Source organism: Pituophis catenifer, unplaced genomic scaffold (assembly GCF_029215685.1).
Source record: "Pituophis catenifer annectens isolate HBS135680 unplaced genomic scaffold, rPitCat1.0.hap2 SCAF_14, whole genome shotgun sequence".
Taxonomy (NCBI): Eukaryota; Metazoa; Chordata; class Lepidosauria; order Squamata; family Colubridae; genus Pituophis; species Pituophis catenifer.
Genome location: NW_027256894.1, coordinates 21,722,744 through 21,742,340, shown reverse-complemented (window position 1 = coordinate 21,742,340; position 19,597 = coordinate 21,722,744). Strand labels below are relative to the sequence as shown.

General features: G+C 43.4%; 1 protein-coding gene across 1 annotated transcript in view; it reads right to left on the bottom strand.

Annotated features, from left to right (window-relative positions):
• Positions 1–17,346: 17,346 nt before the first annotated feature.
• CSPG4 (chondroitin sulfate proteoglycan 4) overlaps positions 17,347–19,597 on the bottom strand; it is a 49,188-nt gene continuing 46,937 nt past the window's right edge. The window contains exon 10 of the mRNA XM_070953668.1: positions 17,347–19,301. Coding sequence (XP_070809769.1) covers positions 17,347–19,301 — 1,955 coding nt within the window. The remainder of the gene's footprint in view (positions 19,302–19,597) is intronic.

Sequence of the window (19,597 nt, the reverse complement as noted above, 5' to 3'; positions counted from 1 at the left end):
TTCTCTCTTTTGGTGGTTTTGCAAAAATGATGACCGGATTGTGTCGGGGTTTTTTTTTTTTTTTAAAAAAAAGCTATTTCTCTACCAAAGGATAGTAAGAGCAATTGGTAGAGTGGATTGCTGTCTTCACACAACAGGCAAGACAAACGATGCAACACCCAAAAGCAACAAACTCTATTGGCCTGGTACACATACGCACACACAGTTGTCACTTCAGAAGGAAAAGTTGTGGTTGTTTGTTGTTGTTTTTTTTTTAAAAAAAGTGATTTGTATTCAAGGCTGAAAGGAGGATCCCCACTGAGAAAGGCAAAAAAAAAATGAAGGAATCCAGAAATTGAGGTGGGCAGATTCCAGGCAGCTGGATTAGATTCTTCTCAGCTGAAGAAGAGGATGTATGAACGTGCCAAACTCCGATTGATGAGGAATCCTTGACAATCCAATACCTAGAGTTGCTTGGTGGTCATTGGTGCCCTCTGAGCTTGGTGGTTTTCTTGGAGACATTTCATAATCCATAACATCATCAGTGCTAGAAAAGAATGGGATTTACAGAGGGGAGGAGGAGGAGGAGAAGGACTGTAGAGTCCTTGGAGCTCTCTGAGCTTGGTGGTTTTCTTGCAGACATTTCATGACCCAACTAGGTAACATTATCAGATCTACAGGCAGGTAGTTTTCTGCTACCTGCAAAGATCGCCGCAAAAGCCCTGGGTGAAGCGGGAAATTTGCCCCAATCTGAAACAAGTTAGAGGTTGTCATCACCCATCAGAAGCTCTTGTTTCTTGTCAACTCGCAAACCCCCTTCACCTCCCCCCCTCTCCCCCCCCCACTCCTTGCTCAGGGTTTTAGAGCGTGCTGTTCTGCCTAAGAATTCCTTGGCAAGCAGCTTTGCAGAAGTTCAATGAACTTTGGACCGGGAGAAGCAGATTCCTGGCTCTGCTTATCAAAAAACAAGTCGCTTGTACCCTCTCAAGACGACTTTGCAAGTCCGGTGGGACTTCAGAGCAGGACTTTGGCTCCACACACTGAAAAGGAAGTACAAACATCCAGACTCCGAGATCTAATTATAAACCCTGCACTAACTAAGCCATAGTTATACATTATAGCAATGCTGGGTTCTTTAATTTTGACACCTTAGAGCTGGGTGGACTTCAATTCCCAGAATGCTCCATCCGGCAATTCCAGGAGTTGGAAGTCCATATATCAGGGGTCTCCAATGTTGGCAACTTTACGACTTGTGGACTTCAACTCCCAGAGTTCCTCAGCCTGGGAGTTGAAGTCCACAAGTCGTAAAGTTGCCAACATTGGAGACCCCTGCCATATATCTTCAAGTTGCAGGATCAATTACACTCGTAAGTCAAGGACTACACTCTGAATGACTGTTCCTCAACCTTTGACACCTTGAAGCTGGGTGGACTTCAGCCCGCAGAATTTCTGCAGCCAGCAATTCCAGAAATTGGAAGTCCATGCATCTTCAAGTTGTGGAGTCAATTATAGTCATAACTCAAGGACTATGTTCTAAATCAATGTCCCTCAACTTTGGCAGCATGAAGATTTGAGGCCTTCAACTCCCACAATTCTCCAGCCAGCAATTCCGGGAATTGGAAGTCCACCCACTTTCAGGTTGTCAACTTGGAGAAACATGGCTTAGTGTGTTTTGCCAAGCCAGTCCTGCTTACTTAGTTGATGGCTCCAAGCTGGAAACGGGGAACTGGGTTAAGCGGGTTGTGGAAATTTACGAGAGGTGAATATGCCAAGGGCTACCTAAGAGCTGTGGTGGCGCAGTGGTTAGAATGCAGCATGGCAGGCAAATGTCTGCTCACAGTCTGGAGTTCGATCCTGACTGGCTAAGGGTTGACTCAGCCTTCCATCCTTCCGAGGTGGGTACAATGAGGACCCAGATAATTGGGGGCAAGAGGCTAACTCTATAAACTGCTTAGAGAGGGCTGGAAAGCACTGTGAAGCGGTATATAAGTCTAAGTGCCTTCCTTCCTTCCTTCCTTCCTTCCTTCCTTCCTTCCTTCCTTCCTTCCTTCCTTCCTTCCTTCCTTCCTTCCTGGTGCAATCTTTAGAATCAGGGTGGGTTCTACTTACCTTTACTACCGGTTTGCAATGGGATCGTGCAAAGCTTCTGCGCATGCACAGATCACCGATGACGACATCCGGGGCAGTGAGTGGAGCCACCTGCCGGTTTTACTACCGGTTCTTGCGAACCGGTCCGAACCGGGAGCAACCCACCACTGGTTAGAATGTAGTATTGCAGGCTGACTCTGCCCACTGTCAGTAGTTCGATCCTAACTGGCTCAAGGTTGACTCAGCCTTCCATTTTTGGAAGGATCCAGATTCAGGGGTGAAATCCAGCAGGTTCTGACAGGTTCTGGAGAACCGGTAGCGGAAATTTTGAGTAGTTCGCACAACCGGCAAATATCAGCCCCAGAGTGGTGTGGGAATGGGAATTTTGCAGTATCCTTCCCCTGCCACGCCCACCAAGCCACGCCCACAGAACCGGTTGTAAAAAAAAATTGGATTTCACCACTGCCTAGATGGTTGTTGGGGCGGGAAGGCGGATAGGCTGACCCTGTAAATCTTTTAGAGAGGCCTGTAAAGTACTGCAAAGTGGTATATAAGTCTTAAATGCTATTGCTTTCCTTCAGGGCTTTTCCAAGGAACAAACAGCCAGGCTGCAGAACTTCTGCACAGCCTGGGCATCGTTTGGGTTTTTTTGCAATTAGCAGCAAAAGCAAAAGAATCTGCGCCTTGCATGCCTTTCCATGCCCAGCTTGCCGCAGAGAGGGTGAGCTCAGAGATAAGGTATGCGGGCCAGCGGGAAACCATTCACAGGCCAGTACATGCGTCCTCGTGGGCTCTGCCTCTGACAAAGACGTTGTCTGCAGAAACCTCAGACAAACAACCTCTTTCTTTGCATGCGGATGGAGGCTGCCGAGATTGATCCGCACGTACTCTGGAGTTTTAAGAGGCAGCTGTCAAACGGGGGTGAGGGTTCAATCTTCGGAGGAGGAGGAGGAGGAGGACGGACTGAGGCCAGCAGGGCTGTGGGCTGCAGGCATTCAGCCAGAATTTGTCCTTTGATTGGCAGAATGTGGGCAGTGGAGGAAAAATAGCTGGATGCAGATATGAAAAATAGATGGTTAAAGGATGCATTAAGGTTCCCCTGGCACATATGTGCTAGTTGTTCCCAACTCTAGGGAGCAGTGCTCATCTCCGTTTCAAAGCCGAAGAGCCAGCGCTGTCCGAAGATGTCTCCGTGGTCATGTGGCCGGCATGACTCAACGCCAAAGGCGCACGGAACGCTGTTACCTTCCCACCAAAGGTGGTCCCTATTTTTTCTACTTGCATTTTTTTACATGCTTTCGAACTGCTAGGTTGGCAGAAGCTGGGACAAGTCACAGGAGCTCACCCTGTTACGCGGCACTGGGGATTCGAACTGCTGAACCGCCGACCTTTTGATTGACAAGCTCAGCGTCTTAGCCACTGAGCCATCGCTTCCATTCCTTGTACATATTTATCCCTTGTAATAAATATATTAAAGAATACATTAAGATGACCTAAAATGCATAGGTAGTCCTTGACTTACAACAGTTCGCTTAGGTGACTGTTCGAAGTTTCAAAAGCAGTGAAAAAGGGACTTATGACCCTTTTTCACACTTATGACCGTTGTGTATCCCCATGGTCATGTGATCCACCTTCAGATGCTTGACAACTGACTCATACTTATGACGGCTGCAGGTTCCCTGGGGTCATGTGATCCCTTTTTACGACTTTATGACACAAATCAATCGGAAGCCAGAAAATTGAGTGGAGCATTTCATTGGCCAGATTAAGAAACTCTAAACTTAGTGGGTGTTTGGTTGGTCAGCTCCAGTGTCTATTAACCAAGTTATAGTTTGATTGGGTTGTTTTCCTTTTCTAAATTCAGGCCACTGCCCAGCTGCCAAGAGAGCATGCCACAAACCAGATGATGTGCAATGAGATGGCCTATACTTGGAAGAAAACCTTAGACCCAAGTAGGGTCAACAAATGAGTAGAGAAATGAAACAAAACTAAATAAATAAATGTTGGCCTTCAAGGCAGAGCACCAAAAAGAAGACATGGCACCAAATGGACTCTGACCTCCAACTGCGCTGGATGATACGGTAGGAAGCTCAGAAAACAGTGGCTGGAGTCTCCTTCCAATATTTTTGCTATTCATCCCATCTCTATGGCAACCAGCTGCTGTCATAAGAACATAATGTGGTTTAGCAGAAGCAAAATCTCCAGTTTTGACATGCTTTTGGGATAGTCAAGGCAGGGTGCTCTGCAGATACCCTAGTTCACCTCTAGGTTTTGGTCTCCTCCTAATACTCCAGGTTAGGTAGCTTCATCACAGCTTCCCTTATTATTCTTTGTCCGCATCCGTCTTTCTCAACCTTGGCAACTTTGAATTTAGGTGGATGTCAGCTGTATGGACCTCAACTTGTAGTCCACCCATCTGAAAGCTGCTAAGACTGAGAAACCCTGGTCTACATGAAGACAGTCCATACTTTGAGGCACTTCAAGCTACAAGACTTTAGATCTCAAGGACAACAATGAAAAGGGCTCTACTGAGCCATAGAAAGATGAAGGAAAACGAAGCATGGAGATTTTCCTCAATTTCTCTATAGCAACTGACACCATACCCATAAGAGGTGTGTGTGTGTGTGAGAGAGTGAGTGAGTGAGAGAGAGAGGGGTTGGGGAGAGAGAGATATTCATGTTGAGTTTATTAATTATTCTCTCAGCGGCTGTCTCCAGCGAGATGTCTGGAGGGGAAGTTGAAGCCGAGTAGAAATTCTCCAAGGAGAATAGAAATGGGTCTGGACTTATATAGGCAGATGGGCAGGCTGCAGGTCTGCTTCTCTAAATGGGATTCATGCCGGAAACCATCAACAGGAGCTGCAGCTGGTGTTTAAGATGCCTCCATGGGACTCTTAATGGATACCAGGTGGTGAGGAGCATTTCAGCTTAACTGTGACAGAAGGTGAAATGTAGGGGTGATGGTTTCTTTTAACACCCTGACATTTGCTAAAGCGAGACCCTTGAAGGAAAGAAAAATGATCTTGAGCTGGGCCCATTGCCAGAATTATTTCGTTCATTATCGTCTTGCATTTTTCATGTTGATGATGAAATCATGTTGATGCAAGTTCCGCTTCCATCGTTGCCTCAGGTAGCCACAGATCTTGAGAGCAAATGGGACGAGGTGTGTTTGATGCACAAACCCAGCCAAAAGAGGGTTATTTAACAAACCATGATTAAGCAATCGTATCCCTATCCATAAAGATTCTAAAGGAGTGAGTTCCTGTAACATGCCAATTTGTAACATGGTTTCCTTGGTTTAATTTAATGCATAGTAGAAAGACTACTACGGTTGGTACTCACAGCTCAGCATGTTGGGTGCTAAGGTCTAACTATGCCAAGACCTAACTCCCTGGAGAAAGCTTTAATGTTGGGAAAAGTGGAAAGGAAGAGAAGAAGACAATCAACAGTCACGGGGTTGGACTCAGTCATGGTGGTGATGAAGGCAACCTTGGAAGATGTGAAGGTCCAATTGGGAGCTGATCTTCCTGCAGAAGGCCTATGTATGTGGTCACTAGGAGTTGAAAATGACTCAATGGCACTATGATGCCCAACCACTCATGGTTTAATACAATTTTAGGTAAGGAACCCAGGGTGGTGGGTGATATCAAGCAGTTTATTGGATAGCTCTATGTTACCCAGAGAACTTTGCGGCAGGATAGAGATTTTATATGCCTGTTGCTTAGATTTATATCCTGCTTTTACTTCAGGAGTTCCAAGGTGTCTTACATGAAGATGTCCACATGGGGTAGGTTAGGCTGGAAAAAACTTTCCCAAAGGCAACTTATGAACTTCATGGCTGAAGATAAGTTTGAAGCTGGGTGTCTCCAACCCTAATCCAATGCTTGGTCTCCGTCCATCTATCCATCCATCCATCCATCCATCCATCCATCCATCCATCCATCCATCCAAGATAATAGGAAGGAATGTCCATAATGTCTACATCCATCCTCATCTTTTATAAACTTTCTGTTTTCTGAAGGCCTCCAAATCCTTCATTCTGCAACCAATTCCACCCTAGAGATTTACAGCATCTTCCAGTGCTTTCCATCCAACAGATCCCAAATCAGCATTTCAACACCCTCTACAGCAGTAGGTGGCTAATTTCACAAGATGCTCTATAGGGTAAAAATAGTCCTAAATTCCTAACATCCACTGTCCTCTCCAGGCAAGAAGAACTGGTATCTGGTTCTGATCACCATCTAGCTGCCCTTCCCCAGAAGTGTTTTCCCTTCTCCTTCCATTCTTCTAATGTCCACGTTGCCGTGCCAGGCTGTAACGGAAAAACATTGAGCTAATTTAATGCAGGAAAGCCATTTTTTTTTTTAAAAAAGAAATATTTTAGTGGTTTCCAATGCTATTTTCGATCCAGCCTCTCTTTTTTTTTTTGCCTGCGGTTTGGTAAAAGCAAAATAACACTGGGAGCCACAGAATAATCCAGGGTGTTTCTAGTTTTCCTTGAGTCGAGGCAGATGAGTCTCCGGCGCGCTCTCTCTTTTTGACTCATGGGCTAAAACTGCAGATGAGTTTCCCGTATGTGTTTTGAAGTCTTCGGATGTCTCTGAATGGATCCTTCCTTGTGCAAATACCTGATTAATGGAGGTGAATCAATGTCCTCTGGTTTGCAAAATTCAGAACCTGAACGTTTTGTTTGCTCTCTATTTTTGGAAAAATAGAAAACCACCCTCTTTTCCCATAAATCATCCTCCCTGTGTTTACCTTTAAGAGGACTGGTGAATATTGAGACAGAAATTCGACTGGGGTTATTACGAGCCCTACCCAGTAAGAGCTTCTATAAGTTAGCCAATAAATGAAATTTTAAACTAAAATAACAGAAAAGGGGGTGGGTGGGGAAAACTAATTGAAAAAGTCAAGAGAATATCCATTTGCTCAATATGGGATTAAATCCGTCCTTAAAGTTGTCAGTAAATCTAGAAACAGGTCTTCTCATTTTTAAAAGATGAAGTCTTCTCCAAAACTGGTAACAGACTCTTATCTCGATCCATTCCTTAATGCCAAAAAATAATTTTGAGGTTTTTTTTTTTTTTTTTTTTTTGCAATTTGTGTAAGAGGAGGCTTTTTGGAAAACATCTGTTTCGCAGAATCAGAGCAGTTCAGTGCCTATTAAAGGAAAGCCCGTTGTTTGCAGGATCGCTTTGGGCCGTGCACGAAAAACGGGGTATTTTGCGTTAATTTCAAAATTCCCTGACTTCTCTTGAAATGTAACATCGGTTATTCCCCTTTGTGTGAAAGGAAGCTTAAGGCTGTTCTGGGGTAGAGACGCGAGCAGATTCCGATACTCAGAGCAACCTGGAATCTGAAAGAAGGCCACGCCAGGAACCGCAAGTGGAAAATGCATAATCACTAAAACACTTGCTGACATGTCTTTTCATTTTCTTTTCCTGGGTATCAAGGGCTCGAAACGCCTGCCAGGTTTCAAAAGGGGTCCAGAATTTTGCTAGTTTGGCTCCAAACCTCAACTCTACTCTGGCTGAGGCTCCCAGGCTGCAAGGCAAATTTTATTATAAGAGGGACATAAACAGAAGGGACTTTTTTTTCAGTGCAAAAGAAAGTCACTGTCCCTTTCCTTTGCTCCATTGTCCTCCCATCCCTGGCTCCCACCAACTAATATTTTTACAGTCAAAACATCTCAAAAGTTAAGCAATATGTTTGCTCTGTTTTAAAAATGTATCACAACACTGTCGTTCCGGCCCAGGGGAAAAAGGGCCTGAACTGATTTTTTCTTGTATAGATTGCTTCTATAGCCACCAAGTAGAACATAGGACTTTCCTTCTCTCGGTTTTTGCATTTTTAATTTAATTGCACATTAAAACATCTTCCGTTTGATTTCTCCTTCCGAGCCCGTCCCTGCTGAGACTTTTTTCTTCCTTTTTCTGTTTTATTTTTTTCTCTCTCTCTCTTTCTCTCTCTCCCTCCTTAGCTCAGCAAAGTTTTTTCAGTCTGTACATATGTTGTTGGTTGTTTAATTTTTTAAAAACTTAATTCTTCTTCCTTCAGCTTCTTCTCGTTCTTCCCTTCCTCCTGTTTTTTTTTCTTTGAAAAGCAAAAAAGTTGTTTTCTTCCTTTTTCTTTCCTTCCTTCCTTCTTCCCCTTTCTTTCTTTCTTTCTTTCTTTCTTTCAATACACATTCTTCAGAACTCAAGATGATAGTGTTGTTAAATAAATAAAAGGAAATATTTCAATTAAAAAAAAAAAGAAAGTAACCAACAGAAAGAAGAAAACAATATCTTGTTGGAAAGGTTTATATGTTCATAGTTTAAATACTTTCACACACACAAACCTGAAGGCAGAACTAGAAGCAACGGATGGAAACTAATCAAGGAGAGAACCAACTTAGAACTAAGGAGGAATTTCCTGACAAGTGAGAAGAATTAATCAGTGAATTGGCTTCCCTCCAGAAGTTCTGGGTGCTCCATTCTTAAGGGTGATCAGAGATGGAACTGGAAGCCCTCCCCCCCACCTGGAAATGAGCAGAAAGTCTACTGTAGGGGCAATTAGAAGTCATTTGGCCTCACCGGTTCCAAAATCCATCCATCTATCCACCAAAATACCACAGGAAAGTGACGATGGAAGAGAGAAATGGAGCATGGAAGAGCTGAGAGGGAACAAAACACTGCAAAACTCTAGATTGCTAAGCCCATCTAATAACACTAAAGCAGGCAGAAGACTCTGTCCCTCCAGATCTGTAATTGATATTCGTCACCAATGACGGGGTTGACCAACTTCGATTTGAAACTGAATTAGAGAAAGGCTGAACACGGTCTGATGTTTCTGGTTCTTGGGTCGAAGTCAACAAATGTGTGGAGGGTGTGGGTGTGTTTGTATTCAGTTTGAAAAGTGACTCAACACCCTCCAGCCAGTTGGATCTTCTACAGGTTGGCACCATCTCATGAAGATATCACTTTATTTCTTCAGTCTTTCATGGATAGAAGTTTAAGGAAGGAACTCCATTCCCCATCATGCTTGTCCATTGCTCCCGAGATATCCAAAGTAGTAACTCTTCCTCCAGTTTATACACTGTAAACCCCCTTCAGCAATTTTGAACTCCGGCATAGAGTGGCTTACATACAAAATGTCAGGTTGTCTTCTTTTCTGGAATCTGAGGAATGTGACTTCACTCCCTCCCAGCTGAATTTTTACAAAAATAAAATCCACATGCTTAATGGTGGAAATGAAGAGGAAGCCAGACAGAAAAACAAGAAACCGTGCACTTTAAAAAACAAAACAAAAAAAAAAACAACAACCTGGATTTACAGAACTATGCAGCTTGTCTTTTCTCTCTCCAATCTCCCATTTCATCTTCAATATTTTTTTTTACTCAAGTTCCATTTCATATGACAGTCAAAAGTATATATATATATTTTAAAACAGCTACTTGTCTGAACAGAGGTCATTTGTCTCCTGGAAGCAAAAAGCCCCTCCCCTCCTTTTTTTTTGTCCATAGTAGAAAACTCAACTATAGTCTCACTTAGTTCTTTAGCTTCTAGATAATAGATGGAAACTCTTAAATTCACAAAAAACAAAACAAAGCTACAAAACAGGATTTGTGTTTTATAGTTTCTCCCTAGTTCTCCTTCGAGCCTTCCTACAATATTGAACTTTAAAACCCATTATCCTCCAGCCCTGTTGGTTGGGCACTATGGGTACTCCCATCTCTGGAGGGCACCAGGTTGGAGAAGAATCAGTTGCTCTGGCTAACAGATGCAAAATAATACAGATGCAGCTTCTATTCTCTTTGCAAATTAGCGTGAGGGATGACATGCACAAGTTCTGGAGAACCTCAACTAGGTTATTGTATGAGTGTATACATGTTTTGCATGCTCTAATGTTAATCAATGACCAATATTTTGCATGTCGAGCAGTCAATGACAATAGACATCTTCTTGAAAGTTCTCCACCAGAGAACTTTGGAGCAAAGGATGATGAGGACTAATAACTTCACAAATTTCGGTTGTACCTTAAAACATTTCCAGGGTCTCCTGTTACCCAGTTGAGCTATTGCGTATCTCTATAGAGCTGATAGTTTGCTCAAGATTACTCTTTGTCCATTGCTAGTGGCGCATCGTTTGAATCCCAAAGTCCAGAAGTGATATATAGCTAAGGTTAATGGGGTGGCAGATAAGCAGCTAAACTTAGCCAAGGCTTATGATATCATCTGTTTGCAAAACAAGGAAATGAACTACCTTCAAAATGTTAAACTGAACGGTAAAAGTAGGCAATTGCTCGTTCCATTCTTGAGAACAGTCTGCACCTTAAAACTTGATACTGCCTCCTGCCCTAGCTACCAACGGGTGGTATTTCTTTCCCAGGAGACAACCGAGAGAAGGAAATTCCCAGTTATTTAAGACTTGTTCCGATTCAAGTTTACATAACCCCCTATTGTGGAACACAAAAGCTACCACCTGCTGCCTTCGACTCTTCCTGCTTCTTCTCCTACCTGTCATTGTGTGGGGATCAGGTGAGGTTTGTAGAGCTTTAAGGACAAAGAGGGCATTATTCTTCTGGGGATAGCTGTTCCAGTAAAGGCTACGTCCTCCTTTCCACTTCGTAAGACTTCAACTTTTCTGAACGTCTTGCCAAAACTGCACGAACACCACAAGGCTACGCACAGCCTTGGGCCCGGCAGCCACCTGACGCAACAGGTTCCACCAAATGTTAAATTGTTCAGCGCAACCAATAGGGGAGATGATTAAAGGCATGGAGAATCATTGTACCTGCAGCTGTGTTTCTCATATCCAGCATCAAATATCGTTTGATTTCCTGGTTGTCTCCTCCAAATCTTTGTGTGGTTCTCTCACCCAGTCTTTGGACCATGCCTTTACAGTCTATTTGTCAAAGCCTCAAGATATTTCTCCTCTCATTCCTGGACTCTCTACAATCTATTTCTGGGCCTGATTATCTCAAAGAGTTGACAAAAAAGGAAGGGTTGTGTAATTTCTGGGACAACCAAGAGATAACCAGGCGATATCTGCTCTCCAACAAGCACCATTTTACATAACCTTTGCTTAACGGAAATGCTCTTGTTTGGACAACTTGTTTCCCCAGAGCTGTGGTTCTCAACCTTTAGACTTCAACTCCCAGAATCCCCCAGACAGGCATGGACTTCAGCTCCCTGAATCCAAAATCAAACAGAACGACATTCACTTCTTGCAAATGTATGTGTAGCTTAAGTAGGCTTGCCAAAACCTGAGCCTTTGGATCTTGTTAGCTGTACGTTTGGTATTGTGTTGAATTTGCAGCCACTGCATCTATGAAATGGGCCCAACTTTATTTTTCTTTTCCCAGCTGTAAAGGCAGCAAGTGGTGGAAAATAATGAAAAAGCTTGTGGCTGCAGCCGTTTCACAATTTGTACGCTTGGAGCTGAATTCTACAAACTGAAAGATTTTGAAAGTATTGATAATCTGGCTGGGCTAGTCTGTCTCCTTTTGTTACATGTATTTACATTCCCTTTGTCCCAGTCAGAGAAAAGAGACTGAATTTAATTTGAAGCAGAGTTCACAGGAGTACATTCTGAACTGGAACGGCAAACATTATTTTCGTGTCTAAAATCACACAATTAGAAGACAAGATTTTGGGGGAATAAATAGAGTAGGACATAGAGACTGTCTTTTCAAAACTGTGGGGGTATATAGGTAGTCTTTGATTTACAACCAGTGGTGAAATCGAATTTTTTTTACTACCAGTTCTGTGGGTGTGGCTTGGTGGGCATGGCAGGGGAAGGATACTGCAAAATCCCCATTCCCTCCCCACTCAGGGGAAAGATACTGCAAAATCCCCATTCCCTCCCCACTTCAGGGGAAGGATACTGCAAAATCCCCACTCCAGGGGAAGGATACTGCAAAATCCCCATTCCCTCCCCACTCCTGGGGGAAGGATATTGCAAAATCCCCATTCCCTCCCCATTCCAGGGGAAGGATATTGCAAAATCTCCATTCCCACCCCTCTCTGGGGCCAGCCAGAGGTAGTATTTGCTGGTTCTCCGACTTATTCAAAATTTCCTCTACTGGTTCTGCTTGATTTCACCCCAGCTTACAACCATTTGTTTAATGACCGTTCAACATTACAACGTCATTGAAAAAGTGACTTATTTTTCACACTTACGACCATTGTAGCGTCGCCACGCTGAACACAAAATCCAGACATATGGCAACTGACTCGTATTTATGACTGTTGCAGTGTCCTGGGGGGGGGTCATGTGATCCTGACAAGCGAAGTCCATGGGGGAACCAGATTCATTTAAGAACCATGATACTAATTTAACAACTGCGGTGATTCACTTAACAACTGTGACAAAAAAAGTTCGTAAAATTGGATGCGACTCATGCAACAACCATGTCACTTCAGAAAGCTGCGTCCTTAAATCTGGAGATTGCATATTGAAAAATAATTTTTTAACTCTCCTGGGGGAATTTCGACACTTGGCTGTAAAAAAACTGGATGATATGTATGTGTGGTTGAAGCTGGTCTCACAAAGCCCAGATCTTGGCTCACAACTGCATCAGGAATGTGGTTTTGCTGTAGAAATCTCATAAAGGGCCAGTGGACTGCAGCTGTTTGTTGATGACCATTTGACATTTACTTAGGTGAGTGCTGGATATTATTTATGTGGTTATTTTACTCTCCACCTCCCTATGTGGAGCAGGGTGGAAAAAACAGGATTTCTACATATCGGAAGAAAGCAAAACAGAAAGAGAAAAATGATTCTTCCTGGAACTTGTTCCAGAAAATTTGAGATGAAAAACAGGATGTTCTACATCCGGTGAAGGCTCACTAGGAAATGGAAGTTCTCCCATTCGGCTTGGGCCACATGAAAACCGAAGCCTGAAATCTTTTTTCCCCACTTCATTCCATACAGTCTTCTCCAGTTGGGTCGCTTTTCAAAAGCATCAGGTTGCAGCTTCCATAATGATGGTTAGTGTAGCCCAACCACATTGGGAGGGGGAGTTAAAGAAGGAGAAGACCACCTAGGACCAAAGGGATCAATCATTTGCCGTTCTACCGGTGGTAGATGAAATTATATAGCCACACAGTCTGTCTCTGGTCCATATTTCAGACTCGCTGCTGTGTCAGAAGTCACCTTTTGGATTGATGCCAAGAAAATGGCATATGTTGATCCAAGAGTTATTAGAGTTCTCCAGGATATTTCCTGGAGTTACTCAGGAGTTACTCAAAGGCATTATAAACCAGCCTGTGTATTCCTTTGTCTGATAGAAATAAGCTAGAATCAGGATTTCTCAACCTTGGCAATTTGAAGCTGGGTGGACTTCAATTCCCAGAATTCCCCAACCAGCATGGGAATTCCCCAACCAGCATGGGAATTCTGGGAGTTGAAGTCCACCCAGCTTCAAGCAGCCAAAGTTGAGAAACACGGGGATGGAAATAAATATTATGGGTTCAAAGCTGTATCCATGCATTCAAAGACAGATTCCAGATGTTTGCAGTTGTAAAATGTGAAGGTCAGACAAATATCTTTGCTCGGCTTTAAAAGGCATCTTCTCCCTCCCCCTCAAGAATTTTCCACATACCCACAATTTTTAAAAATAACCTGCTTTATTTATCCTTTACAAAGTTGGCCAAATTTCTCAATGAGCATGAAGCAACATGGGAACGGAGCTGTTTTTCCAAATGTTCGGGCATTTCTTTTAACCAGCTCATGGAGATCTGTGCTTACCATTCCTTTTTTTTAATTTGATTTATATGCCGCCCTTCTCCGGAGACTCAGGGCGGCTTACAATGCGTTAAGCAATAGCCTTCATACTTTCGTATATTTATACAAAGTCAGCTTATTGCCCCCACAATCTGGGTCCTCATTTCACCTACCTTTGAAAGGATGGAAGGCTGAGTCAACCTTGAGCCTGGTAAGATTCGAACCTGCAGAAATTGCAGGCAGCTCTGTTAATAACAGGGTGCATTAAACCACTGTACTACCAAGGCTCCTTTTGGGGGTATACTTTGGTATCTCCTGGTGCTTCTGAAATATCACTAGCATTTCTTGAGGATTTATGGAAGACCAAAGCAGAAGATGTCATGTTCTGAAGGATTTCTTGGGAGCGGAGAAAAGGATGAAGGGATTGATTTGTAGGATGAGAAATGGATGCTTAGAGCTGAAGAGTGGACCACAAAGAGAAAATCCAGTGGGTCCACCTTAGTTACAGCATGAGCCAATCCTAACCAATCCAGCCCCCTCCTTCATATAGGTGTCAGCTATAACTGGTGAGCAAAGGTTATCCAGATGTTGCTCAAATCCTACTGTCAAAGAAATTATACCTTCTCAAGATGGAACGGACCACTGTAGGACAACATTTACCTGTCAGCTTTGGAAGCCATATTAGGCCGGAAGCTTCCATGCTGCCACCTTCTCATCTGTGGGAAAGTAGGAGGAGGGAATTAGTAGAGGGGTTGTCTTTAGACATAATAGCATTCTTCCTGTCAAGGTCAAGATCAGGACGATCCTGCATCTGGAGAAGGAGTGGTCGGAGTGATGTCTCGAGATGGGACGGATGGTGATTGGAGCATGTGATCGACTGAGGACTGAGGGGATGGTTTTGGGGGTTTTTGATTTACTGAGAGAAAACCTGGACCTCTCAGATTCGGGTTTTCCCAGATGTGCCATTATACCTATTCTAGTAAATAGAACTTTGAAAAATGCTTGCTTCAGAGTTTTTACTTGGAGTTGTTGGTTTTTCTGGAATGCTGACATTACCTTTGTTTCTCTCATTATCTTTCTTTGAGTGCTTCATCCAGTTAAGGGAAGTAACCCATGTTCTGGATTGACACAAAGTTGGGTACCCATCAACCTGTTGGGTTTGCCTAAAATACTCAACCACCCAAATCATACAGTTATGGTTTGAACAAAGCAAACTTATCATGTTTGAAGCCATTCGGTCTTCAAGGGTCCCCATTAACTATGTTGGGGGTGCAACCTCTGTTTCTCTGATTTTTTCCACCTACCGATTCAAGCCTTATGCTTTATAGAGAAGTCATCTACTTCAGGTATTCAGACGACCTTCATGGACGTTGGCTCCCCTACTTGGATCTTCTGCATGAGAAATGCACTTTTTTTCGCTCAGACTATTTAAAACCAAGGGCCTCTCCAAAGCTGGGTATCGTAATCTATTGCTCCTATGAAGAATCTTGTCTGAAAGTTGATAGCACAGGAAAAATCAGGGAAAAATATATATATTCTGGATTTCTTTCCTTCTTTTTAGGCTTGGGGGAAGTCACAATAGAGCCGCGAATCATCATAGGATAACCAATTTATAAATAAACACAGACATAATATTTGCAAAATTATGAAATTGCATTAAATACACATCTCCTTCAAAATAAAGGCTGGGCATTTAGCTATCCCACAATTGTTGATTCACGGAAAAGCAGAAGAAAACTTGTTGTATAGGTGGCTGGAATTTTGATAGGACCCTTTTATTGTAGCTTGAAAATTAGAAGAAAAATAGTCTTTTTTCCTTCCTTTTTAACGGTAACAGTGTTGGAAGGACCTTGGAGGTAATCTAGTCCAATCCCCTGATCACACAGGAGACCTATACTAGAGTTTCGAACCACCGAACTGCCAATCTTTCTGATCAATAAGCTCAGTGTCTTAGCCATTGAGCCATGAGCCACCTAGCCTGCCTGTCTTCCTTCCTTCCTTCCTTCCTTCCTTCCTTCCTTCCTTCCTTCCTTCCTTCCTTCCTTCCTTCCTTCCTTCCTTCCTTCCTTCCTTCCCCTTGCTTTTTTTTTCCTTCTTATTTGGAGAGTCTTATTTCTAATTCCAGATTTCAACCATGGCTTTTCCTTAGATTTTCTAGATCTACTAGAGAAATCTATTTCTCTCTTTGAAACCAGCGCTGGAAGCTCTTTAGGCTTCATACTGAGAGAAACAATTTTGGAATTTCTAACTAACTTCTACAAAGAACTTTTCAAAAACTTTCCATGTGGGAAATTCCTGTCAGGAGCCGGAGCAAGTGATTCAGGATGACACAAATGTAATCTAGAACTGTGCCATGTTTGGCTTGTTGGAACAAGACACTCAAGTGCGCTTGTTCTCTTGTGGGATCAACTGACATTTAATCACCTAAACATACATTCTCAAAAAGAAAGGAAAAAAAAAATCCTGACAGTCTTTTGGGAACTTCTAAACCATCCGCATGTTCTCTTTTAGGAATCATCCTGTTAATTCCTAAGATTCAGGATGTGGATAAAGAAGACTGAAAATTCTGCATAAAACCCATTTCACTTCCATGATCTTCCAAAAGCTGGAATTTTGCACAAGGGTAAATGGTGCTTTTAGCGGTGCTTGTTCCCTATTCTATTTTGCATCTTTTACTTTGCAATGGTCCCACTTTTCCATACGTTCACAATGGCCTTTGCTAGTCAATGAATCTTGCCCCAAATCTCTCCCACCGGCTTCTGGATATCATGGCTGGTTTCCTTTTGGGTTCTCAAATTTCATCTGCAGACCTCTGAGGACTCCGTTGCATCTATTCTTATGTCCTTATGAAGAATAGATCTTTAAAAATGCTTTAGTTCTTCTAAAGACTTTCAGTAGTTTATGATACCCTCCAAAGCAGGGATGGGCAACTATAGATCCTTTACAACCTGGGACTTCAACTCCCAGAATTCCTGAGCCAATCATGGCTGATACCATAGTCTCTTGAGACTGAAGGATGCCAATGACAATGACATGGCTGATCCAGGACCTCAACTCCCAGAATTCCTGAGCCATTTGCTGGCTCAGGAATTCTCAGAGTTGAAGTCCACAGGTCGTAAAGGGGCCATAGCAGGGGTGAAATTCAGCAGGTTCTGACAGGTTCTGAAGAACCTGTAGTGGAAATTTTGAGTAGTTTGGAGAACCGGCAAATACTATCTCTGGCTGGCCCCAGAGTGGGGTGGGAATGAAGATTTTGCAATATCCTTCCCCTTCCACGCCCACCAAGCCACGCCCACCAAGCCACACCAAACCACACCCACAGAACCTGTAGTAAAAAAATTTGGATTTCACCACTGGGCCATAGCTGCCCACTCTTACTCCAAAGGCATCATTCCCACTGAATAAATATCTTTGAAGGCACCAAAGCTTCATACTCTTAAAAAGGTTTTGATCTCTTCTACATATCTGCAGATAGAGGAGAAAGAATGGCAGGATGAGGTGAAATAAAACTTCAAGAAACAGTGGCAGCCTGCAGAGAGACTGATGGGCTGTTTAGTCTTTGGTTCCAGTACTTAAACCCAATATTGGCTGTTTTTCAAAGCTGGGTTAGATGTCCTACAGTACTGGAGCAATTCTGGATCCTGTTGTCTTCCTGGCCCTGGTCCTTTTGAGTTGGATCCTGGTTCTTTGGCCTCCAAGGTATTGATGGTGGTCAGAGGTATGCTTTGAGTAGGATCAGTCTTACGGAAGGTTTCTTGGTCCACTACCGTTCCATTCTTGTATTTGGGTGGCGTCCCCTGGACATTGTGCTTGCCAGTCTTGTTCCGTTTGTGGAGATAGAAAAGCAGAGGTAGGATCAAAGCCAGGAGCAGAAGAATGAGACAAATGGGGAGGATGATGCTGAACATGTTGGCTTCAATGAAGCCTAGGAGAGAACCCTTTTCTGTCTGAGATGTTGGTCCTTGGCCTGATCTGGTTGTTGGAAGGACGTGGGACTTGTTGGAATTAAAGGGGGGCACTTTGGATTCATAAGGCATGGTTGTAAAAGTCTGGAAGGGGGAGGTTATGCTCTGTGGGGTAGAGCTATGGCTGCTTTCCTGGGGACCAGGCATATTGATCAAAGTGGCCCTATAGGGGGTTGAGGAGTTGAAGGTCTCAGTGGTATACACCATCCAGCCCAAGGCAGGGGGCACACCTTTTGCCACCAATTCAAATTGAAAGCGGTCCTCTTGGAGATCTGTCCCTGAATCCTCTGCCTCCCAGATTTCTAACCCAATTAACCCTTCCTTGAGGTCATCTTGGGTGAAAGCGTCGATGGAGACAGGGCGATCCGTGTTGTCCCTGGAGACTTTCACCAAGTTGCTCCCTTGAGGTGCTTGGAGAATTCTGAACTCAGGGGTGCTGTTTGTCCTGTCGGCCAGATCACGTGCATCAAGGACGTTGGTGTTAAGCAGGACAGTGGTTCCTCTTGGCCAAAGAATCTCCTGTTGGGTTTTCACTAAGGCCTTGACTGTTACGTTCACAATCCCTGAGATATTGATGGCTCCTGAGGTGGCAAGGAATTGAAATTCATCTTTGGAGGAGGAGGCCAAATCTGTGAAAGTAAAGATCACTTCTCCATTGTCCACCTGTTGTTGTGAAAAACGTCTCACGGCCTTTTGATGGACTTCCACCTGCCCGTACTCTGGGTCCCTGATGAGTTCATAGAGGGTATTTTGCTCTCCTTGGTCTAAAGACCCTAGAAGATGTTTGTGAGACAGTGAAGCCATGTTCAAGTCTTGGGGTATTTCCAAGATGGTCTGATTGGTTGCCCACGTGGTTGCTGGAAGAACCATGATTTCCAGAGAAATGGAAATTGGCTTGTGGAGTCCATCTGATACAACCAGCTTCAAAGTTCCAGTAGAACTTGTTCTATTGGCAACAAAGATCAGGTGTCCTGCATTGATGTCTGCTTGTGTGAACTGGGTTATAACTAGGGATGTATTATGGGCCTTAGCAACAAATCCAGTTGAAGATTCAGAAGTAATGTTGAATTGGATTTCTTCAGGGAAACTATCTGGATCTATGACATTCAAATGTTCTTGGGAGATCACCAGGGAGGAACCTTGGAGAACTTGTAAGACTTTTCCTTGGGTGACTAGTTTTGGTGGCATCTCATTACTGTCTTTCACTGTGATATTGAACAACCCAGAAATAATGATTTCTTCTCCATTTTGTGGGGGCTGAATAGATTTCACCGTGTTGTTCCGGAGCCAAGCATCAAATCTGAAATAATCATCCAGGAATCCAGGACCGTTGTGAGAATATTCCAATCCACCTGCAGCAAGGTCAGATTGCAGAAAATAGGGGTGTTTCTTATTAACTCGACCATCTGGAAGAGAAAGGGCCCCATACATGGGCAATTTGGTCACCAGAAAGACCACGTCATAGGAGCTTCTCGTTGGTTCCAGTTCCTTGGTAAGAAGGTTGGAAGCATCAAGTAATAAGAGGTCGATGGCTGCACTTTGAGCTTCTGGGACAGTGAGGCCTGAAAGAGAGAAGAAAAGGAGAAACAAGGGGTGGTCATCTTGCTTCAAAACGAGGAGGCAACGTAGAAGCTGCTATGGAAGAAAGAGAGAATGGACAAGGGAAGGAGAAATAGAAGAAGGGTAGAGAATGAAGAAAGGCAGGTTAAGTACAGTTCAAGAAAGTAGCATCAGAAGGTTCCACCTTCTGAAACTACTTTCTTGAGCTGTACTTAATCTGCCTTTCTTCATACCTGGCCATGAGAAAATTCAACAGGTTGTCTTCAATTTATCTGGAATAGCATAGGTTGTCCTGCTT